The 26365-nt window shown below is 39.1% G+C and overlaps 1 protein-coding gene across 8 annotated transcripts in view; it reads left to right on the top strand.

Moving 5' to 3' along the window:
- The window catches only part of LOC141509851 (cytosolic phospholipase A2 gamma-like), a 29548-nt gene extending 5287 nt beyond the window's left edge, over window positions 1–24261 (top strand). The window contains exons 2-18 of one of the 8 annotated variants that reach the window (XM_074219691.1): window positions 947–1017; window positions 3650–3817; window positions 6002–6058; window positions 6320–6366; window positions 6589–6700; window positions 7122–7258; window positions 7836–8037; window positions 8544–8661; window positions 12959–13021; window positions 13763–13816; window positions 13938–14003; window positions 17011–17121; window positions 17870–18007; window positions 18561–18656; window positions 19744–19895; window positions 20160–20337; window positions 23956–24261. In XM_074219691.1, the coding sequence (XP_074075792.1) occupies window positions 6041–6058; window positions 6320–6366; window positions 6589–6700; window positions 7122–7258; window positions 7836–8037; window positions 8544–8661; window positions 12959–13021; window positions 13763–13816; window positions 13938–14003; window positions 17011–17121; window positions 17870–18007; window positions 18561–18656; window positions 19744–19895; window positions 20160–20337; window positions 23956–24116 (1653 nt within the window). In that variant the 5' untranslated portion in view covers window positions 947–1017; window positions 3650–3817; window positions 6002–6040 and the 3' untranslated portion in view covers window positions 24117–24261. Of the gene's footprint in view, window positions 1–119; window positions 1018–3649; window positions 3818–6001; window positions 6059–6319; window positions 6367–6588; window positions 6701–7073; window positions 7259–7835; window positions 8038–8543; window positions 8662–12958; window positions 13115–13762; window positions 13817–13937; window positions 14004–17010; window positions 17122–17869; window positions 18008–18560; window positions 18657–19743; window positions 19896–20159; window positions 20338–23955 lie in introns of those variants that run through there. The other 7 variants (XM_074219689.1, XM_074219686.1, XM_074219687.1 and 4 more) reach the window with 7 other exon arrangements.
- Window positions 24262–26365: the final 2104 nt, after the last annotated feature.

Genomic DNA, 26365 nt, shown 5'->3' with positions numbered 1-26365 from the left:
TATATGATATATATATGATATATATATGATATATATATATATATATATATATATATATATATATATATATATATATATATATGTTTGGTTTTTTTTCAAGGCAATGGGGTTAAGTGACTTGTCCAAGGTCACAGCTAGGTAATTATTATTAAGTGTCTGAGGTCCGATTTGAAGTCGGGTACTCCTGACTCCAGGGCCGGTGCTCTACCCACTGAGCCACCTAGCCATCCCTGATTAGAACTATATTTACATTGTCTTCTGGTTCTTCTAGATCTGGAAAATTTTCTTTGATGATTTCTTGGAACATAGGAGCAAGTTTTTTTTGTTTTGTTACAATTTTTGGATAGATTGAAGATTATTAAGTTATTTCTCCTTGCCTTACTTTCCAGACCATTTATTTTTTTAAAAGTAGATTATTCTTATGGTCTAATTTTTCAGAAATATTAACTTTGTTCTAACATTTCTTGTCTCACTGAGACATTGAGTTTTGCTTTTTCTATTCCATATTTCAAGGAGTCCAAGTATATACTTGCTCCATCAAAGAGACATAAACTGGCTCACTCTAAACCTTGAAGCTGTTTGGTAGTCAATAAGCCATTGAGAACTGCCTGGTTTACAGACCTCTCTGTAGAGATGAAAATTTAGGAAATATATTAGACACCATAAGCTAGATAGAGGTTTTTTGGGTTTTTTTTAGGTTTTTTTTGCAAGGCAAACAGGGTTAAGTGGCTTGCCCAATGCCACAGAGCTAGGTAATTATTAAGTGTCTGAGACTGGATTTGAAACCAGGTACCCTGACTCCAGGGCCGGTGCTCTATCCGCTGTACCACCTAGCCACCTGAGGTTTATTTTTTTTAATTGAGGAAAGAGACACTAAATTAGGAAAAAACCTTCAAAAGTAAAGGTTAAGCATTGACCTTATGGAATGATTCCACTTTTTACAAAGAACTCAGAACCCAAGGCTGGCAATCTGTTGGGGGACTTGGGAGTGCACAAACACGAAGCTGACTTCCTAAGGTGAGAGCACTTGCTTTTCATTTTTTAATTCTAGAGCTGGGGGCAGTAGACAAGGCAACATTTGAGACCAAAACAATCTGGACTGCTGCAGAATAAGGCTATCAGTCACCCTGTATTCCTTGAAGGATGAGTTGCTGTGATCATATGTATTTTCCATGTGCCTTTCTGCTTTGCCTTGTTTCTGTTGATTTTCTCCAATTGATTGTGTTTGCATCTTATATGTAGATAGTTGTTTACATGTTGTTTCCCCTATTAATCTGCGAACTCCTTGAAGGCAGAGGACAGCCCTTTGCATCCCCCCAAATATTAGGTGTCTGACTATGTGTCCACTCTCTCTGCTCACTCTTTAAGTATTTAAGGCCCAGTACCCTGGGTTTTGAATTGATTGTTTCCTTTGATTGACTATTAAATTTAAAATAGGAATCTAGATGGCATAGTGTACAAAGCGCTGGTCCTAAAGTCAGGAAGACTTGAGTTCAAATCTTGCCTCAGACACTTACTAGCTGTATGACCTTGTGTAAGTCACTTGACCTTGATAGCCTCAAATCCAGGACTGTCTTCAGTTATCCTGATTCGTATCTGGTTACTGGATCCATATGATTTTGGAGGAGAAATTCTGCTTTCATAATCCTTATTTTTATTTCTAATGACTCAGGGACAGTGTACTGTGGTTTTATATCTCCCTAAATTCCATAAGGGACTCCATGTCATCTAGTGTTTAATCTTCCTTTGTTTTGAAGTATTTGCTCACAGATACATGAATTCATTAACTAAATATGAAACTCATGTTTACTTCTGTTTTTAGTTTTTTGTCTCTTGATATGATGATTAAATGAATTACAGGAGGAAATACATAGTAAAACTATACTAGTAGGGGAACTCAATTTTCTCTTCTCAGAATTAGACAAATCTAACCAAAAATAAACTTCTTTAGGTGTGAAGATATTGAATAGAATTTTAGAAAAGTTATCTATTATTGACCTTTGGAGAAAACTGAATGGAAAGAGAAAGTAATATACCATTTTTCTCCAGCATACATGATACCTACTCAAAAATTGACCATGGATCAGGGCATAAAAATCTGTCAAATGCAGAAAAGCAAAAATATTAAATGCCTCCTCTTCAAATCACAATGTAATAAAAATTGCATTCAGCAAAGGACCATGGAAAGAGAGATTAAAAGTTAATTTGAAACTAAATAATCTGTGTGGCTAGGTGGCACAGTGGATAAAGCACCGGCCCTGGAGTCAGGAGTACCTGGGTTCAAATTCTGTCTCAAGACACTTAATAATTACCTAGCTGTGTGGCCTTGGGCAAGCCACTTAACCCCATTTGCCTTGCAAAAACCTAAAAAAAACCTCTAAATAATCTACTTTTAAAGAATGTGTAGATAAAGAACAAATAATAGAAAATCAATAATTTCATTAAAGAGACTAACAATGCAACAAAATAACAAAATTTATGGGATGCAGCCAAAGTAATACTTAGGGTTAATTTTATTTATTTAAATGTTTACATCAATAAAATAGAGAAATAACAGATTAATGACTTGGGTATACAACTAAAAAACTAGAAAAAGAGCACATTAAAAATACCAATTAATGGGCATCTAAGTGACACAGTGGAAAGAGCACTGACCTTGGAATCAAGAGAAACTGAGTTCAAGTCTGACCTCAGACACTTAATAATCACCTAGCGTTGTGACCTTGGACATGTCACTTAACTCCATTACCTAACATAAAAGCCAAAAAAATATCCCAATTAAATCCTAAAAGTCAAAGAAGAGATATAAAATTGAAAGAAAAAACATTTAACTAATATATTAAAAGAGGAGATTGTTTTATGAAAAAAACTTCAATAAAATAGATAAACCAGTGATTAATTTGCTTTAAAAAGAAAGAAGAAAATCAAATAACCAGTACCTAAAAGGAAAGGGGTGAATTTATCACCAATGAAAAGGAAGTTAAAGCAATTAGTAGGTACTATTTTAGTCAGATAATAAATCTGACTCCAAGTGAAATTCATGAATGTTTGCAAAATATGTAAATTGTCCAGATTAACAGAGAGTAAATAGAATCTTTAAAAAAAATCCATCTCTTAGAAAAAGAATCTGAACAAACCATCAGTGTACTTCCTATGAAAAACAAAAACACTCCAGGGCCAGAAAGATTCACAAGAGAATTTTTATCTAATATTTAAAGAACAATTAATTCCAATACTATAGTAATTATTTTTAAAAAAATAAGCAAAGAAAGAGTCCTTCCAAACATACAACATAAATATGGTACCCTTACTTAAACTGGAAAGAATTAAAACACAAAGAGATTTCTTTTCCTTGTGATCTTTCATTTCCTCTCTCCCCCGTTATTTTCCTTATTGTTCATTTATGACTCCCTCCCCTCTTATTGTGATTTCCTTGGATGTTGGATCCCAAAATGTTTCAATCACCTCCTACATCTTGTAATCTAAGGTTCTCCAGTCAAAGTCTTTGTTCCTTCTGACTTTTTGGTGGTCACATTTGGCTCATGCTGGTTCATGTACTCTTTCCTTCAGGTTTAATGGAATGCTATATAGCTCTCTACATGCAGGATATTTTTTACTGTTGACTTGTCCCATTCCTTCTGTTCCTTAGTTGTCTGACCTGTTAACAGCAATTCAGAGCCTCCATTTCCTGCCCTCAGCAAAAGCTATTTTTTCTCTCACTGGAGTTGGTGCTTCTGAGCCTCAGGGAAACTCCCACCTCTTGGATCAGAGATCTCCACAAAACTGGAAAGAAGGAGTGGAGACTTGGGTTTTGGGGGTGAGTTTTGATATAAACTTGTGTTGTGCCTTTGAATTTGGTAATGCAGCCTTGTTATTGGAAGTATATGACATGGGGGAAGGGTGCTTAGTAAACTCAGAGTTAGTTTGTGACACTTTCTGCTTTTTTTAAATTATCTTTTTCAATTTTGAGTATCTAGGGAAGCAATTGAAGTTGCTTTATCTTTGGCACATAATTTCTGTTTTTAAAAGTCTGAATGATTGTAAAAGTTAGAGAAAATGATCTCGTTGCTCATGTGACCTGCAAGTTCACCCCCCCACCCCCAATCCTCCTGACAGGTTGGGAAAATATTTAGTTTATTTATTTTTGTTTTTGTAAGGTAATGGGGTTAAATGACTTGCCCAAGGTTACACAGCTAGGTAATTATTAAGTATCTGAGGTCAGATTTGAACTCAGGTCCTCCTGACTCTAAGGCCAGTGGTCTATCCACTGTGCCACCTAGTCAGTCACCCCCTTATGAAAATATTTAAATGCTAAACAGAAGAAAAGGGAGTCAGTGAAATTTATTGTGAAGAGGAATGATATGACTGTTGGGAGCCAGGGTCTCTAAGCTGTGGACCCCATGGAGGCTGGACCTCCATACATGACTGGTGACATCATTAGATAGATACTGTAAGAAAATCACTTTGTTGACTGGCAGAGTAGGGAGAGACTTAAGTAAGACCAGGCTATGGAACTGGTTGGGGATGAGGTGATTAGGACTTGAGTCAGAGTAGGAGCAGTGTCTGAGGAGAGAATGGGGTATATTCAAAAGATGCTGCAAAGATAATTATGATATATTTTTCAGATGACTGGATATGGAGAATGCTAATAGGGGAATTCAGAACACATAACCTTTTGGTTGTAGATGTACCTGGCTGCCTGAAATGATGTTGGAACCTTTGAAGAAATTAGAACTTTGGTTGAGGGCTGAGTTTGGGACAGGAAAGTTCATATGTTCTCTTTTGGACATTTTGAATTTAAAATGCTGATGGGATATCAAGTTCAAAATGTCCAGTAGGCAGTTGATGACAATATGGGATTGGAACTTAGAGAGGCTACATATAGCAAGTTTCCTATCCAAAATCATCTGCCTTGAGATATAAAAGGATTGTGGGAGGATTTGGGAGTGGGGAGAGACTTTGGGGTTCTATGGGGTCCTTGTAGAAAACCTTTCTGTTTCAAGGTGACCTTTCAAATCTAGGGGATTTTTCATGATATGCTGTCTAAATTTAGGAATTGTCAAATTCAGTCACCTTCACATTATAGAAAGGGGAACTAAAGTTGAAAGAGAAAATGAGAATCATACAATGAGATCACTTTCCTCAAATGATTGGGAGCGATAGGAATCATTTAAGCTTTGGGAGGCTATATACAACAAGACTTCTATCCAAAATCATCTTCCTAAAGATATAAAAGGATTGTGGCAGGATCTGGGAGTAGGGAGAGACACTGGAGTTCTATGGGTTCCATATAAAGCCTTTCTGCTTCAAGGTGACCCTTCAAAACTAGGGTTTTTTCCCTCAGACTATCTGGATTTAGGAACTGTTAAATTCAACCACCTTCATATTATAGAAGGAGGAACTAAGATTCAAAGAGGAAAAGGGAATCAGACAATGATATCTCTTTCCTCAAGCAATTGGGGGGGGTAATTATCATTTAAGTTATGAGACAGCTTAGACAGTTTTGGAAAGTTCCATCTAGGTCAGGGTCCTGGGCAAAGGAATTAGAAAAAGAAAGGAGAGACAAACACTTGGTTTGTATAGTTATGCTGGGATTTAGAATTGGGGAGACATTAGAGATAGAATTGGAAGGGATGAAAGGAGGGAGGAGGGATAGATTTCCTAGGAAATGCTGAGCAACAGACCAAAGGATGGATCACCAACTTTTTTTCCATGTGTGCTATAAAGGGGCTGTAAAGAAATGGCATCAAAATTAAGGGTGGTTGGTACCAAGTATTCTGTGTTTTCCAACCCCTAGAAACCAGTTTCATTAGGGACTCTCTGAGTTCACATTTAGTTGGTGTGGTCAACAAAGGAATTGTAGTAGGAGGGGAAGTAGTAGTGAGAAGAGAGGATCAGAGAAAGAGAAAGATACATCAATACATACGGAGAGAAAGATGGAGCTAGACCTTTGGAGCAGCTTCTGTTTTTTCCCCTACCTCCTTTTTCTTTTCTGGCTCAGATCTTTCTGTGATCAGAGAAGGTTGTGAGGATAGCAGGCATGACTGACAAACCCAAGGTAGTATCATTGTTTTCGAGTCTATTGGGTATCTTTTAACTTATACGTGTGATTGAAATAGTCACTTGGGGCAGAGAAGTGAAAATGGAGATGGAGGGGTTAGAGATGCCAAGTAGAACCTTAAATGATTAAAGGAGTTTTCAGGGGGTACTCTATCTATATGAGAATTGATGAGGGTAAGGGCGGGGTTGGAGGATTGGAGTCAGCCTTACTAATGGGTCTCTATAAAGGGCCTCTCCTAGCCTCTGTTTTTTTTTACAGCATGCTGCTTTCAGCACCATGAGTCAACCTGGCAAACAGGATGAGAGGTGAGAAGGGGGGTCCTTGGCAGATGTGATAGCCAACTTAATATTTGAGTGGATTTGACCAAAACAAAGAAGGTTTGGGGTAGGTGGTTCCATGGGTGGCATATTGGAAGCAAAGGCTAGAAACCAATTCCAGGGCAGAGTTCAACACTGGTCAGGTAACTCAGGGTCCAGGGCTTGAACCCAAGGAGATGTTTATAACAAGCCTTCTAATATTCTGTGCAGATCTAACATCAGTGTCCATTTTGGAATATCAGAAGAAGAGAAGGTAGCAGTGCAAAATCGGGGGAAGAAGGTCTTGATGGCCCTGCAGAAGTTGGGCATCAATACCAAAAAGGTATGGGACCATGGGGCCGATGTTCCCTGTAGAACCCAGGAGTATCTGAATGTTCTACAGAAGTTTCCCCTGTTTGAGACTTGCCTGATTCTTTTATGGACTCAATTTCAGCCTTTCCATTTCCTGCTTTCTTGATCTCTGACCCTCTATCTTTCCACCCGGGTATTTTCCCTCCTGATACCTTTATAGTTTCTCCTTTTTCTCCAGGAGAAATTCATTAACCTTTTCCTCTCTTCCTTTCAGTGGGAATTCCATCACCCCTCTTCACTCTCATCTTAGAGTGTAACTTCCTCTACACCTTACCCAAATGAGAAAGCTATCTATCATTCCTCTCTCCTGATGTAACACTTTCCTTTCTCACTTCCTTTCCCAGGCAGAAACCCTGGAAAGCTACTTTCACCTCTTTCTCTCCTGTGCCTAGAGCCCCATTGTTTCTGTTCTGGTCTCCGGTGGGGGCTTGAGGGCTACAATAGCCTGCCAAGGTGTCCTTACCGAACTGAGTCATCTGGGGATCCTGGACATGGTCACATATCTTGCAGGGGTCTCTGGCTCCACCTGGTAAGAGTGTGTGTGTGTGTGTGTGTGTCTGTGTATCTATCATACTCTCTGGGGAGGGAATCCCCAGTTTCACAATGGGAAAGGGAACCTGACTTCACTCTGAGGCTCTCAATAAATCCCACTCCTTAAATTTCCTGCATGTTCCATGCCCAAGCTTAAACCATCTACCCAAAGAATACTGAAAGAGTTTCTTAGAGGACACAATGAATGACAAATAAATTGGTGAAACTAGAAAGAGTTGGAGAGGAATAATGGGCTTTGTAGAACAAAACAGAGCAATAGTATACAGTACTTTGAAAACTAAAGTAGGATTCATTGGGCTCATAGTCAATGGGTTTTCAGAGTGAAGGGTCATCCAAACACCACTTCTGGGCTAAGCAGTTTTATAAATGCTCTCTTATTGGGCCCTCACTGCAACCCCCCCTGAGAGGTAAGAGCCATCATTATTCCTACTATATAGTGAGGAAACTGAGGAGACAGAAATGAATCACTTTCCCAGGGTTCTATGACTGAATGACTTTGGTGAAAAGACTGGCCAGTTACAGTCTGATTGACAGATGGTTTTTTCATCCCTTAGGTGCATGGCCTCCCTCTACACCCAGAGTGATGATGGGTGGGAAGACCTTCAAAAGGCAGAGGTTGAGCTCCAGAGGCGGCTGCGGGAGGGCTCCTGGAAGACCTTTGTTGCCTTGGATGGGCTCTGTAAGGCTGCAGAGAGGGATGACTATTCCCTCACTGACTTCTGGTCTTATTCCTTCGTCTACTTCTTTACAAAGGAAGTAAGCTCTCCTTTGGTACTCAGAGGAATTGGGAGCAGGGAGAGGTTTCATTGTGGGGTGAAGTTGTTCCCATTCTATTTTTTCTGGCTGGCTGTCCCAGCCCAGACCTCTGGCTTACTGGTCAATCAATTAACGTTTATTAAGTCAGATACTATATCAAATGTTGGGGCACTGTGGGATGATCTCATGTTAACTTATTGGTGGTGAGACAGTGACCACCAGCCTGACCTTAGTCCAAAGAGACCTGTTTAGATCTGGGTTCAAATCCTGTCTTTGCTGATGATTCTCTGTGTGACCTTGGGCAAATATCTTTCTCTCTATGTACCTCAGTTTCCTTACTTGAAAAATGACAAGTTTGAAGTTGCAATAATGGTCTAAGATTTTTTCCAACTGTAAATCCTCTGAATTGGTAAGTTCCTGGAACCTCCTAGCTCTGTGGTGGTCACAGCTCCCTAGATCCTTTTCCATTTCCCTATATTGTAATCTTTTCCTCTTAATCCTATCAGCTTATTAATACCCGTCTATCCCAAGTGAGACTTCAGTCTGAGATGGGAACTGTGCCATATCCCATATTCGCCGCCATTGAAGAAAACCTTAAGATTGGTGAAAAGGAGAAAACTCAACGTGAGTATGGCCTTGGCATCAACCCTAGAGGAGACTTAGGGTGGGGTGGCAAGATATCTGCTCAGAAGGCCTATTTAGGGCAGTGGCATCAGGCAGTGTATGACCAGGGTGATGGTCCTAGGAAGGTCTAGGGAGTCCAAGGAGTGGAGATCTTTCTGAGGAAAAGTTTATGGAATCTTCACACAACTTCAGAATTAAAGGGAATCTTAGTAACCATCCATAGAATCCAACCCAAACCAGAACAAGAATCCTCATGTCACCATTCCTGACCAGTGGATACAATTCCCTAATTGACATGTTAAACTCTTTGCCACCTGGTCCCCTTCCTACTTTGCCAATCTTAGCATATTTAATTCCTCTCCAAATATTCTACAGCCCAGCAACACCAGCTTATTTGCTATTTCTTGAATATAATGTTCCATCTTGCCTCTCCTTGCTGCTAGCTGTCCATTTTGCTTGGAACACTCCTTTTCATCTACATGGTCTAGTTTCTCTGATTTCCTTCATTCAGCTCACTTCTCATATTTTAAAGGTGACTATATTAAAATTATCTATGATAGTATATCCATAAAATTATATTTAAAACTATACTAAAATTCCAAAACTAAACACTATCTTTCAGATGAGGTATAAACTGAGGCATAATACAATGAAACTATCACTTTATTCCTCAATGTCACTCAAATAGCATCAGTTTTGGGGACTGCTATATCTTATGACTAATTCATATTGAGCTTACTGCCTTCTAAATACACATCTTTGTTAGACAAACCACTGACAAAGCATGCTTCCCACTTTCCTTATAATTGAAAAATTGCCTTTTAGAGCTCAAGTAAAGGACTTAGAATCTCGATTGAACTTCATCTTTTTAGATTTAGCCCAATACTTTAGTAGGTAACCTGTTAAAAGTTTTGGGGATCCTGACTGTTGTGCTGACTGCCTGTACCTCCCAGGTTTATGTTATCTCCAAATTTGATGAATTATCTATGCCTTTATTCAAGAAATTGATAGAAATAGTCAAAACAGTACTGGAAGAAGAGCAGATCCCTGGGGGAACCTTCTTTGAAGATAATATTGAATCAAAAATTACCCTTTGAATTGGCCCATATAAATAGTGCTGAATTCACAAATTATAGTATTATCTAGGGCATACATATCCATTGTTTTCCCCCCAAAACTTTGTCAGGTGATTTGCTAATAGCCTGTTCTTTAGGAAATTTTAGTGAGAATCATAGCATGGATTTTCCCCTTGTTGGTTCCTCAGTCTTTTGAAGGAAGAAATGAGCACTAATGTGAGTCAAGAGGTTATGAACTTCTCTGCTGTTGGTAGAGAGGAAACTCCAAGAGTTAACTATATAATTAAAAGCCCCCATCTCCACAGTATCCCAGTTCTGTGCCAGAACCAGGTTTGTGATCTGTTTTTTGAGGTGCTCATCTAGTTTCTCCTTCTCTCCAGGTGATCTGCACTATACTCCAATGACAAAATATCTTCTGGTTCTCTATTGCTTTTCCACCCAAATTCTCAGTCATGCTTAGCTTCCTCTGATTTTCTTAGATTCCTTTATATGAACATATGCTCTTAGTATTTCATGTTGTTCCACCCACTTTTTATTTATCTTGCTTAAAAAAATAAACATTACATCCTTCTAGAATCATATTCCAGTCAGTGATCTTATTCTGCCAAATCTAAGTTACACATATGAATTCAAATTTGTCTTCTTGTATGCCTATATGAGGCTTGGCAAAGTCGCTTGATCTGATCTACTTATATGTAAATGCCTAAAGATAAGTTCTTACTGACCTTTTGGCTTGGATTTTTGCCTTCTCTGGTCTTCTGGGTTCTCAATTGCTATTCTTCATTATAACTTTTATCTCCGGGATCTACCTTGGAGAATGTGTTTATACACATACCCATATCCATGTATAGACAGGTAGAGAGCCAGGTCCCCCTGCTCCATTCTTTTCTGTTGGAAGCCTTTCTGATCATGTTGGCAGGACACTGAAACATGTCCCTTTCATGATTTCATTAGCTTTGTTTTATTCCTCTTCCAGTAGACTGTCATTCCCATATTAAATATTCGAGGTCTGGGAATCCTAAACTACATTCTTAGATATCAACTTTGTCTGCTGTTCATTTCTCAGATCAGTTTTTCATTTTGGCACCTCTTGTTGAGAGACAGGAGGGAACAAATAACAACACTCCATGGGCCCTTGTAGTCTTTAACTCCCCCCCCCCCCAAGACTTTGTAATCTTTGGCTATCCATTTTCAATTTTATCCAACAACAGTATTTGTGCTTGGATATTGAGAAGTTTGTGGTGTTTATCCATTTTGACAAATCTTGGTAGGTTTTCTGTTTTTGCTTCAGATGGATGTCAACAAATAGATGGTTGACCATAACTCAATGGGGAGGTGTTGAATGACTCTAATTCTCTTCTCTTCTTATTTACCCCTAATCATTCCCGAGGTCTCACCTAATAGTCACTGTGGCTCTACCTTAATAGAGAATATATAACTTCCTCATCAATGTAGAGTTAGCTCCCTCTTCTTCTCAACTTTGCTTTCTAGGTTTCAAATGTTCAAAGGCACACATTTCTTCCTCCTCTTTGTGACATTCTTCCTTTATCCTTCCTCCTTATTTCCCCTCTGCTTCTTCATGTTTTATTAAACTTTTTATTTTCACATTGAAGCCCCACTTCTACTTTTAAAAAGTTTTTTTTAAATATAGCTTAATTTCCTCTGAATAATTTGATCTCCTTATTGCTACATTGTTAGTTCTGGATACCATGATTTAAGATGGAGAGTACCCAGAGGAAGGCAACCTGGTTGCTGAAGGATCTCAAATTCAAGACATGAGAATTAGTTGAAAGACTGGGAAGATTTACACTGACAAAGAAGATTTGGGGGTACATGACAGTTGTCTTCAGATATATGGGTAGCTGTCCTTTGGAGGAGGGATTGGATTTGTTCTACTTCATGTCAGAGGGCAATGGGGGGGGGAATTTAAAAAACCATGATGTCTTGAAAATTCCCCCATCATTTGAATTGTTTCAAAGCAGAGTTGCCTCCTTCCTGTCATGGTGCCTTTCTTGGTGACCTCCCTGTTGAGGTGATCTCTTCCTTGGTGGCCTCCCTTGGTGCTCCCCATGTTTGAGGTGGCTTCTTCATTTTTCCTAGAGCTATTCCAGCAGATACTGGATAATCACTTGCCAAATGTATGAGGCAATTAGGGGCAGGGTGAATGTGAATTGGATTAGATGGCTACTGATGTTCCTTTTAACTCTCACTGTCATGTTATTCTTCTCTCCTAGAAGGAGAGCACCCTGCTGTAATTTGACTGTCATAGAAATATAAGTATCACACACTTGTTATAGGCCATTACCAAAAACATTCCTCTTCTCCATGCTCCTGAGATCCTCAGTCTTTTAAAACTTGAGTTTTTGGGTTTACAATTTGTGTTCCAAGTACTGTATTAAGTGAACAATGGGGCACTGACCCATCTGGTTTTCTCCCACTGAGTTTAGTCCAGTCTCCTTCTTTGATTTGGTCCAACTAGTTAGTACCAGGGAGCCACTAGGAAGAGATTTGCCTAGTGAATCGATTTCTCTGAGGTGATAGTGGAAATATGTCTTAGTGTGAATGTAGCTGGATACTAAGCCTCAGACTATGTGAGTCTATCCTTATGGAAACCCCAGATCATTGTGTGAATCTTATGATTCCTATTGCGATTCCTACCCTGAAATAAAACGTGCCCACCAAATCCTTAGTGACTTGCCCAAGGTCAAACAGGTAGTAAGTATCTGAGGTCAAATTTGAACTCATATCCTCTTGACTTCAGGGTCAGTCCTTTATCTACTCTGCCACCTAGCTGTCCTAAGGATCCATTTTTATAAGGTCATATGGGGGTAATTATGATCACATAAATATACTCATCTTGCTTACAATTTTTATGAGCTGGATTATGTGAAGTAGAATCAATTCTTGATTTATATCTTATAGTCCTACTTTGTTCTCAATGGAAGCCAGGCTCCCTAACTATGATTATTGTTTCATCCCTTTGAGATTTAGCAGGTCAGTTTGTGAAATGACCTTAGGGAAATCCAATGAATTCCTCTAGTCTTATGGGGGACCAGAGCAAAAAAAAGGACCATTGACTCTTTTTTTTTTTTTTTTTTTTTTTTTTTACCATTGACTCTTAATCAAGAAGTTTTTCCTAAATAATAAGGCAAAAGTAATCGCAACATTTACTCAGTAGTAGTCAAACACAGAAATAATGGAAAGGTTATGGTCTCTCCCAGATGCCTGGTTTGAATTCACTCCTGATTGGGCTGGCTACTCAACACTCGGCTACTCGGAACCTGGTACTTATGTCTCTACCACTTATTGTGGGAGCAAGTTTGAGGGAGGGAAACTCATCCAACAAGAACCTGAAAGGGATCTCTCCTACCTGCGAGGTGAGGATTGAATCTATCATTCATTTGGAGCAATGAGGTTATCCCTCCTTTACATGTTACTCTTGCACCCTTTGGCATCCAATTGTAAACCTGGGTCCTTCAACTTTATTGATCCAGGAGAGAATAGGAGTAGCTTGAAAAGCTTCAGCAGAACTGTGTGAGATTGGGGCAGCTAGATGGTGCAGTGGATAAAGCACCGGCCCTGGAGTCAGGAGTACCTGGGTTCAAATCCGGCCTCAGACCTTTAATAATTAACTAGCTGTGTGGCCTTGGGCAAGCCACTTAACCCCATTTGCCTTTCAAAAATCTAAAAAGAAAAAGAACTGTGTGAGATCACTCCCTTATTAATTCTTCATATAATTTTCTGAAATTACATGGAAAATGGAATAATTTGTAATGTAATCAAATGTAAATGTAAATCATACCCAGGTGTGAAATATTCTTTACTTACATGTCCTTATTGGGTATTTGGGTGTCTCTACTTTCTACTAATCTGAATGCCTCTACTAATCTGAATGCCTCTGTCCAGAGGCAGGACAAATGGACAGAGCAGTGCTCTTTTGGTACTTAGGGATTCAATGTGCCAAATAAGAACCCAGCCTTGATTTCCTTTCTATGATATTCTCCTACTCTTCTTTTTCTCTTCAGCATTATGTAGCAGTGTTCTGGCTGACAAAGATGCTATGCTCCAAGGAATCATGGGTAGGTGTGAGAAACAAATTTTCACCAGACTTCAGAGGAGGGTGGGGGAATAAGTGGGATTTGGGGCCAGGATGGACATTTCTCTTAACCCTTAGTGAAAGAATTTCCATTTTCCTTGTAGATTTCTTTAAGAAACTTACCCATCATTCAAGAACCCAGGCATCCTTCCTCATTACTGAACCTGATGGTAAGTAACTGAACTTGAAACCTCTGATACCTTGGGAATGGACTTGACCCTGGGAATCATATAATTGAGGCAACTGGAGTTAAGTATTGAAGTCAAATTTGAATTCATGTCCTCTTGACTCCAGGGTCAGTCCTCTATCTACTGTGTTATTTAGCTGTCCCAAGAATCAGTTTTTAAAAGGTCATATTGGGTAATTATGATAATATAAATATAGGCATCTTACTTACAATTTTCATGAGCCTGGATTATGTGATGTAGAATCAGTTCTTGATTTATATCTCACAGTCCGGCCCTTGTTCTCAGTGGGAGCCTGGCTCCCTAATTAGGCTCATTGTTTTATCCCTTTGAGGTTTAGCAGGTCAGCTTGTAAAATGATTTTAGGGAAATCCAATCAACTCCTCTAACTTTATGGGGAGAAAAAAGGGCCATTTTTTTCACTTTTTCATGAAGTATTTCCTAAATAATAAGGCAAAAGTAACCATAACATTTCCTTAGTAGTAGCCAAACACAGGAATAATGGAAAGGTTATGGTCTATCCATAGGCCGGGGCAACACTCCCAGTAAGGCACAGTGTCCCCAAGGTGGGGGGTAGAGAAGGGAAAGTGGAGTGGACACATATTTACTGAAGTCAAGCAGTAAGTCAAACAAATACAGAAATCTATGGGCTGGGGGCAACAAATGACTCTGGAATAGATTTTAGAATTTTTGATCTCTTTCATTTGTAGCATGGATCACTTGGTGGGCAAAACCATTTGTCAGCTAGTTGCTCCCCTATTGAGCAAAGACACTTTACTGTCCTTGGGCTGTTGAAGCAATGTCAAATTCTTTTAACACATAGCTGCCAATGGCAATGCATTGATAAGATGTTAGGCTCTTCAATATAATATGCTTTTTTGGTGAAAAGCAGTTCCATGAAATCTGAAATCAGCCAAACTAATAAGGACTATAAGACGTTCTCCATTCTCAAGCTACAAAGGCCAGTCAAGGGCAATCCAGGCACCCTGAAAGGTTTCCTATCTAGCAAGTGGCACTGGGTGACAATGAACCAAACAGCTTGTCCATAGAAAGAAAGAAGATTCTGTTGTTTTCCAACCACCTTCAAGAACCTGCAGAACTCTTCTCCAGCCAAACAACTACTGACGTCAGCTGCAAAACCTTGATCAATCCCTAACACCTTCTATATTTTTCTCTTTATGCCTTCTCTGACTCCTGTGCTTAATTTCTCATCCTATTTTCCATATCTTCTGGTTTTCTCTATCTAATTTATAATGCTTCAAATTAGGACCTCTCTCTTCATAAACAAGGATATATTTCTGTTTTATGATGTGAAACTAAAACATTTTACTTTTTTGACAAGAATGATCCTAATGGATATTATATAATTATTCCATGCATTCTAAATAGGCATTTGATTGATAATGTCTATTTAAATCTTCAAATTCTTTATATAATAATATACAAATGAATGAATAAACCATAATGCCCTGCAGTCTTCCCTACCTCAACTGATCTATATTCCATTAGATCCTGTTGATAAATTTATGTGGAGGGAGTTTTCTTTCAAGTTCATAGACATCTAAAGCATTTTTCTTTGATGGTTGAGTTTATTTTCAAGTTCATTTTATCCGTTATCTTTCACTTGGATATTTTTTTCTGTTTCTTTTAGCAATTAAAAAGATTATATAAAATATTATATAAAAAAGGGGAAACATTTCACTCACACAACACTTAGAGTGGTTCCCATGAAAGCACTGAACTTGGTGGCTATTGGGGTACCATCTTATTGGAGAGTTAGAGATTCATTAGAATATATGAATCGTACAATTGTTTCCAGACTCATAGTGACTCTGTTGTGGAGGTGCCTATCTTGGCTGAAATTTTTATGAGCTAGATTGTGTAGACAGGATTCAATGGTTCATGATTCAAGCTGGATAGCATGACACCTTGTGGTTAGTGGGAGCCATACTTCTTAACTAGGTTCCTCATTTCATCCCTTTGAGATTCAACACATCAATTTATGAAATGGTTTTAGGACAGCCAAGTCAGTTGTCCTCGATACATAGACAAAAATTACTTTATTTAGAAGGCCAACTCCCTTGACTTGCATCTGCACTATCTGAAAAATATATTGACTGTGATCCAAGGCATGGTATTCTAGCCACCTCTCTAGGACTTTAATTGCTGGGAAAGTGACAACCTACATTGATAGAGAGGGAGTTTTCCTTTCTTGAGATGTCAACAAAACTACAAGTTTAGCTCTTATCTCAATAGTTATTCTTCACATTTGTACAGATAGACTGGTAGTCTTTTCCAGTGAAACGAAAGCTCCATGACTGTAAGGATTACCTTATTCTTTATATTTATAAACCCAGTTTATAAACCCCACACAGTAGGGTATTAATAATCTTGCTTGAATGGTTGATCTCAAATCCTTCTATTTGATGTATTTCCTTACTCTTTGAGGAAATGAGAGAGAATTGGGATGTGACATACAGCATTTCACTGTCATCTTCATGATTTAAATGAAGTAATAAGCAATAATGATCACTCCTTTATTCATAATGCTTTAAGATCCACAAATCTTTTGCCCCAAAAGAACGTGCAAACATCACTGCCATTTTGGAAATAAGGAAACTAAAGACGGTCAGAGAGGAAATTGACTTGACTAATAATTTGATAAGTAGGAAATAGTAGAACTAGGATTCAAATTCAGTTCAAGATGCTCTTTCTCCTAAATCTGATATCCAGAAAGAAGAGAATTAAGATGATTCTAAAGAGGAATTTTCTCCTAAGATGATCAAATGAGGTGACCGAAGAAGATCTCTCTAAGAATCTTGGTGTTGGTATTGCTTTTCAGGACAGTTTAAGGGCAAGAATTATTGAGTCCTCTCAGGCCTCAGTATTGGACCAGTAGGCATCTGTCTGTGAACAGATACATTTCTCCTATTCCAGGGCCTTCTACCCGAAGAGAAAAGAAGGGATATCATTACCTTGTGACTTTTCTTAGCAGGAGTTACTTTGAAAGACATCATAGAAGAGCTGTTCAACTTGATCATCACCTTCCTAACAGATGGAGACTGTCTTCCTCACTTGGAAAGTCTACAGTTTACAATGTCCGGTAGGAAGGGGTAGTGGCATTGTTTCAGTACTCCTGAGAGAGCCCTCCCTTGAGCAGGCTTTTATAGGATGTCATATTTAGAATGACCCTTTTGCAGAAAGGCACATGAGAGTTTTGTTTTAGATCCAAAAGGGGTTAGGGGCAGAATTGGAAGATGAACAAAAGTCTTCTGACTTCAAATCTAAGCTTGCTTTTTCACAATGAAGGCTTAATCCAGAAGTGTTTATCAGTAATAGCCTTTACTTATCCCCAGGAAGTCCTTGATCTGATGAACAAGATGGGCATCTCCTAATTTAAAAGAGAAGATAATTTTCATTTCTAAGAGAGACTCTTGTGTGAGGTTTAGTCATAATCCTTTCTTTGGAGTATCCCTTAGTATGAGGAAAGAGGAATATCTGCATCACTGAGGCAGTCCTGACCTGACAATGTACTTCAGAGGGCCCCCCAATTTAAGGGAAGAGATTTGGCCCTTGGCTGAAATAGAAAACTCAGTTCTGACTGCATCCCAGTGTAATATTCTGTAGCAATGCCTAGCCTTAGACCGATGAGTTATGGTAAGGGGTGAGAGGATGAAAAGAACATGGGGGTAGGAAGGATGTATTCATTGCTTTCCACACTTCTTGTCCAGCATTGTTCTAGACTAACTGAAGTCATGGGCTTCAAAGGGCTAAGATACAGAGCCACTCATTCAGCATATATGCAGCCCTCAGAGTGGGTCAAGACTGCTGCACCCTCTTTCTGTTTACAGGGGATGAAAATTTTGTTGAGGCTGCAGCATTTGTTGCTGAGATAATTGAACAATTGAGCAAGACCAATAAAGATGAACAAAATCAGCTCTTTCAAGTCTTACTGTTAAAGACCTGGATTAAGGATTTGGTGGAAAAGAGTGAGTGAAATACGAAATTTTCCCTGCAGCTGCAGTGGTACCACCTGGTAGGGTGGTCTTGGGAATACCTGTTCTCTTTTCAATGTTAGATGGTCTATGTGTTCCCTTAAGGCAGGTCAGCACAGTGGGGAGTGGGATGAACTCGCCTAAAATTTTAGACAGTGTCACAGTTCAAGGACCACCTGTGAATGCCTTTTCAAAACCAATTTTCTTCATGGTGGTGAAACTGAGCCTCAGAGAGGCAAGGGTTGGCCCAAGATTCAATTCTTACACTTAAATATCCCAGGATCAGAGTATTTAGAGCCTTGAAGGATCTTAGAATTGATCTAGTCTAACTCCCTTATTTTATGGAGTGGGAAACTGAGGTCCAAAGAGTATAAATAGCTTGAATAAGATCACATAGCTAGTAAGCATCAGAGCCAGATTTCAAAGTCAGATCTTATGGCTCTGCTTTCTCTATAGAATTTACCTGTTTTTTTGGTTCTTGCTTTTCCCAATGGTGGACTTCCTTTATAGACAGCTTTGATTCTCCTTCTAATTTCTTTTCTTCTAGGCCGTGTCTCATCTTACCTAAAATTTTTGTGGAAAACTAACCAGTGTCTCTTAACATGGACATGGGGAACAATGAAGAACTTTATGTATAAGTATGGTAAGGGCTTTTTTGGATCATAATATTTGAATATAAGAGGGCTGGAGTGGTCACCCTTATCCAATCTAGATTTGGACAGTTGTACACCATCTCTGGTAGGTGACTTTCCCCTTTCTAATTGAAAAGACCTTCAGTGATGGGGATACCATTCCAATAATGGCCCATTCTATGTTGGGCCAATGATCTTTGTTATGCTGTGTCACATCAATATGTATTCCTTAAGCATCTGCTACATATCAGGCACTGTGCTAAATACTGGAGATACTGGCAAAAAGTTAAAAAACAAACAAAACAAAGCAAAAAACTAACCCAGTCATTGCAATCCAGTGTTGAAGACAGCATGTAAATAATTAAGTACAAACAAGTTAGAGATGGATAACTTGGAGAAACCAAGGGGAAAAAAGTCATTCATACTAAGGGGGACCAGGAAAGGTTTCTTTCTGAAGGTGAGACTTTAACTGAGACTTAAAGGAAATCAAGAAGGAAGCCAGGAGGGAAATAAGGAGGAAGACTGTTCCAGGCAAGGTGGACAAACAAGAAAAATGCCTACAGTCAAGTGATGGAGTAACATATTAGGAAGTTTCCTCTCATGTCTGGTGAAAATTTGCTGCCTTTAATGTTTTCCCCTCCCTATTACTTCTAGTTCTGCTAGGAACAGGTAAAACGATCCAGTCATTCTTTCCCCTATCTACCCTTTAAGTATTTGAATACAGTGTCTTTTTTTTTACCCATCCTCCTCTTTTCTCACCTTACTGAAGTTCATCCTTGGAGCCCTTTTAACATGGGGGACCAGAAGAGAAGTTATAAAAAGTAGAGAATGGAAGCAGTAGTGAGAAGTGTGACAGAGATTTTGAAAGAGATTCTATAGAATGATTTATTAGTGAAAGGAAGAGAATGTATCTCTGGTTGATGGTGGGTTGAGACCAAGGCTAGCCATAAGAAGCAGTAGACACTTCTCTGAGGTTCTATTGCTTTCTAGGCAATAGATCATGTGATCTTGAATGAGGAATGAATTGGGCCAGCTCCAATTCTAGGATTCTGGGATTTTGTGACTGAGTTTCTGATCTTCTTCTGTCTCCCCTTCTAGGAGACATTGAGGCCAAACATCTCACACATGTTAAAAATCTACATTTGATGGATGCTGGCTTGGCTATCAACTCTGCCTATCCCCTGGTCTTGCCCCCAGTGCGGAACTCTGACATCATCCTCTCTTTTGACTTCAGTGAGGATCCATTTATGGTAATGGGAAGAACATCTTCTCCTCCCAAAGACCCTGGTCAGGACTAATCAAGCAAGAATGAACTCTTGCTTGGGTTAGGAGACCTGAGTCCTAATCCTCAACCCATGATGTGATCTGAAGGCCAAGTCCTTTTCTTTCTCTAGCTTCATGTTCCCTCTCTAGAAAATGTAATTGTAGGAGGAGGCTTGAAAGTCTGCAGAGACCATTCAGGTTCTGGAGCCCTCAAGTAGTAACCAGAATTGGTCTATGTCCCTTATCCTCAGACCATCACGGAGACAGAAAAGTACTGCAAAAGCTGCAATATCCCCTTCCCTCCAGTGGATAAGGATAGGCTCAAACAAGATGCTGATGCTCCCTGGGATTGTTACGTCTTTGAAGGAGAGAAGGGACCTGTGGTCATGCATTTTCCACTTTTCAATAGAGTGAATTGTGGCAGCGCAGGTATGGATTTTGGGCTACACTGCGATTGAGGTACCAGGCAATGGGTTGGTGGAGGTGGGGCTCTAAGTTCACATTAACCAAGGGATAGATGTTGAATCAAGTCAGCTTACCTTTATTAAGTGGGTACAACAGTGAGGCTTGTGGTCAATTAGATGGGGGGTTTGCTCATTTCAGGGGAGGGAAGAAAATGGGAACGAAGGCAGGAAGGTCTTGTCACAACCTTCTTTACATGGATTTCTCAAGCTTGCCCATGGATTCCATTCAGCCCTGCAGGTTGTTTCTAATTTTCTGACTTGCCCCTCAGGACCTTCAGCAGCAGCTTGTAAAAAAGAGCTCCCCTCACTTGGTGGCTTGTGTATTTGTCAGAAATAACTGAGAACATCAGTTCTATTTTCTAATTTAATGAACATGATATATCTTAGGAGCCTAGTCCAGTGTCCAACAGTGTCACCAACTAAAGATCAGAATATCTACAGTTCTAATGGGCTGTTCTCTTGTAAATATTCCCAAATTGGTAACTCATAGCAAGATTAGCAAATATCCCTTGACTTTCTAGTATTAACATAGGAGGTTACAATCTGTGGAATGTCTCCCCTCTATGTTAAGGAAACTTGCTAAGTCTCTCCAAAAGTTTTGGTTCTTCTTCTTTCAATAACTGCTCAGTCCAATCCCTTTCTCTCTCCAAATTGCTATACTACAGACTTGCCCTGCACTAAACAAAACATCAATGGGACAGATGTATAATAGCAAAATTTCAAGCTTATAAGCTTCCTATTTTTCATTGTTCAAAGATTTGGAATTTGAGAGGGACCACAGAAGCAATATAGCTCTCATCTTACAATGAGGAAACTGAGACCCTCAGCTTTTAAGTGACTTGCCTAAGGACAAACAGATTTTGAGTAGCAAAGGCAGGGTCAGAAGCCAGGTCTTATGAGACTGAATCCATCACCCTTTTCCACTACTGATTGTACAAATTGAACAATTTTGAATTAGAATTCTGACAAGATTTTAAATTGCCCCAAATGAATAGGGTGATTCCCATAACCTTCTCCAAATTCACATCAGGGAACCAATACCTCTGGTATTAAGGGGAGAATTATTGGAAGTCTTCCCACTGCTCTCATGTCAGAGGCACCATCTTTTGACTTTCAGGTGCTGTTCCATGGACTCAGTCAATAGGAGACTGACTCAGGCTTATAGACACACTCTCTGATGGAACAATGACTAGCATTTATGTGGTGCTTTAAAGTTGGCAAAATACTTCCTATAACTTATCTCATTCAGGCTTTTAAACAACCCTGTGAAATAGAGCTCTTATTATCTCAATTTTACAGATAAGGAAACTGAGGCACATGGAAGCCAAATAACTTGCCTAGGACAACCTAGCTAGTAAATATCTGAGGCAGGTTTGAACTCAAGTCTCCCTGAGTTTAGGTATCACACTCTATTCACTATGACATTTTTTTGTAAGTTAACAAACCATTATTAAGTGTCTATTATTTGCCAGATACTTGGGATCCAAAGAAAGACAAAAGACTGTTCCTCCTTTCAAGGAGCTCATGGTCTAGTGGGGGGAGACAACATGCAAATGATCATGTGTGAGAAAGACTTAGGGAAGATAAATGGGAGAGAATGGATAAAGGGAAGACATTAGTTTTGGGAAATTGGGAATTGGGAACAGTTTATTGGAAAGCTTAAAAATGGGAATTTGAAGAAAGCCAGTAGGCAGAGATGAGGAGCATTTCAGGAATGGGATTTGGAACCAATGAAAGTGCATAGAAGTTAGGAAAGAGGCCAGTGTCACTGGATGAAAAATATGTGTGTGTGTGTGTGTGTGTGTGTGTGTGTGTGTGTGTGTGTGTGAGAGAGAGAGAGAGAGAGAGAGAGAGAGAGAGAGAGAGAGAGAGAGAGAGAGAGAGAAGGGAGACTGGAATAGGGGGAGGGAGAGAAAATGAAAGGCTTTGAATGCCAGTTACAAAATTTTATGTTTGATGTAGTGGTGCTAGAGAGCCACTGGAGTTTATTGAATAGGGTGAATGGAGTGAGAGGGTCAGAGCTTTGTTTTAGCATAAAAACACAGTTTGGTGGCTGAATGGAGGGTTCATTAAAATGCGGAAGGACTTGAAACAGGTATAGTACCCAGAGGGTTATTGCAGTCATCCTAGTGTGATGTGATGCTGGTTTTCATTAGAGAGGCATATTTGAGAGATGCTATATAGGGGGAGTTGATAAACTTTGACTGCTGATTGGATCTAGAGGGTAAGAGAGTGAAGAATCAAGGATGACTCTTAGATTATAAGCTTGGATGATTGCAAAGATGGTGGTTACAATGACCAGTGACTGGTAAGTTAGGAAGAAGCAAGAGTTTGGGGGAAGGGATAAGTTCAGTTTTGGAAATGTTGAGTTAGAGATGTCTACAGGTAGTTGGAGATGGAAGACCAGAGATCAGGAGAGAGGTTGGGGCTGAATAAATAGGTTTGAGAATCATCAGTATGACAGTTAAATCCATGGCAAATCACCAAGTAAAATACTAGAATGAGTAAATAAGGGAGCTCAAAACAGAAGAATTCAGCAAAGGATACTGAGAAGGAGTAGTCAGATCAATAGGAAGAGAACTAGGAAAGAGTAGTATCACAATCATCATCATCATCATCATCATCATCATTATAATCATCATCATGGAGAAGACTGATCTACAAAAATTACAGAGAGATCAAGAAGGGCTATACCTAAGAAAAGAGCATTAGATTATACAATTAAGAGATTATTAGTAACTTTGGAAAGAGCTAAACAATAAAGAGAGGTGAGAGATAAAGCCCTGGAAAAACTATAAAGGTTTCTAAGATATACCTAGTTCCATGTCCAAAGGTGCCCAGAATGGGGAGGTACATGGAGACTAGGTTGTATGAAGGATGGTTGAAGGAATTAAGTGTCTGTAAATCAGAAGATTTTGGGAGGCATCATCACTGTCATCAAGTATGTCAAGGAGGCATTATTAAGGTATTCTTTTTCTATTGTTACTGGAAACCTTTGATTTGAGGTTGTGTGATCAATTGTTAAGAATGGCAGGTTTCTGCTGTGGTTTGTCCTTTTATTATTATTATTATTATTAATAATAATTTTTAAAAAAAATTGTGCAAGGCAGTTGGGTTAAGTGGCTTACCCAAGGCCTCACAGCCAGGTAATTATTAAGTGTTTGAAGTCAGATTTGAACTCAGGTCCTCCTGACTCCAGGACCGGTGCTCCATCCACTGTGCCACCTAGCCGCCCCAGTTTGTCCTTTATTCTCGAAGAAGATCATGGCATCAGGAAGGAGATGTTTTGATTTGCAAGTGAATTGGATTTAAGTGAGGCAGGATTGAGCAAAGTCATTCTCTCCTTTGGAGTTATCTGGATGCAGTAGCAAGATATATAGATCTGGACAATTGGAGATGAATTCTGCACTAGTCTGTGAAAGGAGAATCCCTCGTATCCTTTGCTGCTCTGAGATTCTGTGGCCTCCTGTTCCTATAGTTGCTTTGATGACAAGACTTCAGAACTGACACTCTCCTAATGAATGAACAGGCCAGGAAGAACTCCTTGGTAACATCATGGTATCTCTGTCTCTCTTTGTTTTAGAGGTCATTGAGAAGAAATGGCAGACATATGAGACATTCCGCTTCAGAGACTATTCTGATGATGAGGTTATTCAACTCCTGGAGGACTCAAAGTTAAATGTCAGAGAAAACAAGGATCGTATCTTGGCAAAGATCTCGGAACTGTCAAAGGCAACCTCTTAGGAAGCAATTGTCACTTGTTCCCTTTTGGGAGAGGCAGTCATTCACCTTCTCAGAGGACCCCAACATTTTGCTTTGTATTCTCATGCTTCATGCAACTTACCCACATTTTATTCACCTTTTCCCAGACACAATAAAAAAGTTGATTTGGCACTCATTCTTCAGCTTTCTTATTTACTGAAGCTTAGCATTGGTAGGATCAAGACCCTTAAGTTTGAGTCCTGACTCTGGCTCAGGTAATGGATATGTGACCAGGGGTCATTCACATGGTTTCTCTGAGCTTTTGTTTCTTCATCTATAATATGATAATATATGCAATGCCTAACTCACTTGTTTGTTCAGAGAGGTTGGAAATATGAAATAATCAACAAGGTCTTATTATATCTTAGACTTTGTCACTGGTATAGTAAGAGAAACAACAGAAACAATTTTGTCTTGAGGTGGAATGGTGGAATGAGGGAAAAGAAAGAGGTAGAAAAAGATTTATGGGGAGATACCACTCTTCTCTGGAAGTTTGCAGAGAAGGCTTCACATAAGAAATAGTCCCTTGGGGCAGCTAGGTGGCATAGTGGATAGAGCACCAGCCCTGGAGTCAGGAGTACCTGGGTTCAAATCTGGTCTCAGACACTTAATAATTACCTAGCTGTATGGCCTTGGGCAAGCCACTTAATCTCATTGCCTTTCAAAAAAAAAACCTAAAAAAAAAAAGAAATGATCCCTTAATGGTCCCATTCAAGAAATTGAGAGCTTTCAAGAGATTGCACCGGGGAGAATTCATTCCCGGAATGTAGATAGCATGGAGTAGAGAGAAGGGGAGAGGGAAGGAGGAGAACCAAGAAAGAGGAATTGATTTGAGGAGATAAGGCTATGGAATGAATGAAAAGTCTGAGAGAAAAGAGTTTTTCTCAGATTTATAATCAATTTTTAACTAATCTAATTGATAACCAATAAATCGATGGTCATTGGCTTCTCTTGGTAACCAGATATCTAATGCAGATTAGAAAAGTGTGCCCCTGACAGGTGAAAAATCAACCTTGATTGATGAAAAATTAATAAGGAGGTACATTTTCTTTTTTTGAAAGATTTTATTTATTTTGAGTTTTACAATTTTCCCCCCATTCTTGCTTCCATGCCCCTACCCCCACCCCCCCAGAAGACATTCTGTTAGTCTTTACATTGGTTCCTTGTTATACATTGATCTAAGTTGAATGTGATAAGAGAGAAATCATATCCTCAAGGAAGAAAGATAAAGTATGAGATAGTAAAATTACATAACTTTTTCCCCCCTAATTTGAATGTAATATTCTTTTGTCTTTGTTCAAAGTTCATAATTCCTTCTCTGGATGCAGATGGTATTCTCCTTTGCAGATAGCCCAAAATTGTCCCTGGTTGTTGCACTGAAGCGATGAGCAAGTCCATCAAGGCTGATCATCACCCCCATGTTGCTGTTAGGGTGTACAATGTTTTTCTGGTTCTTCTCAGCTCGCTCAGTATCAGTTCATGCAAATCCTTCCAGGCTTCCCTGAATTCCCATCCCAAGGAGGAACACTTTCAAATGAGGAGGTGGACTGAGCACTTCCTGTTGAGAATGTGGTTGGATTATGAGATTCAGTCTCCTCAAGCAATCTGGACAAAGGGATTCATCCTGATTACTCTGTTTGGTTTTCTCCTTCATAAGCTGGGTTACCCTAAACTCCAATGTGGGGACAGTATATGGGTTTAATGCTTTAGGGTGGTAATTCATCTAGATTAGATTCTGCAATCTCTAAACAAAAATAAGGTCTTCTAGTTGGGTAGGGTCCTGCCCAAGATAAAGGAACAAGTTCCCTGAAGATTTGGGAAATCTCATCTGTCAGCAATGTCCTTCAGAGACTGACTGATTCCTATAGGGCTAGCTAGTTCTTGAATGAGGAAATGAAGGGAAAGATCTTAATTTCAATTTAATAATTGGTTATTAACATAATAGAAAATAATTTTTCTCAGCTGAACATTAAAATAAAACAAATTCTAAAGAAAAAATCTAGGACCAGATTATTTATAAGTGAATGTTATCAAATAATAATTAATTTCAGTATAATATAAACTGTATGTGAAAATAGAGAAAGAAGCGATCTGACCAAACTCTTTCTATGAGAAAATTGTGGTCTTGATATCTAATCTAGGGAGAGAGAAAGCAAGGAAAAAAAACTGTAGACCACTATCTCTAAAAGATATTGTTGCCAAATTATTGAGTAAAATTTTAGCAAAGAGGA

The sequence above is a fragment of the Macrotis lagotis genome, chromosome 1 (assembly GCF_037893015.1).
Source record: "Macrotis lagotis isolate mMagLag1 chromosome 1, bilby.v1.9.chrom.fasta, whole genome shotgun sequence".
Classification (NCBI taxonomy): domain Eukaryota; kingdom Metazoa; phylum Chordata; class Mammalia; order Peramelemorphia; family Peramelidae; genus Macrotis; species Macrotis lagotis.
This window is presented reverse-complemented; position numbering and strand designations above follow the sequence as displayed.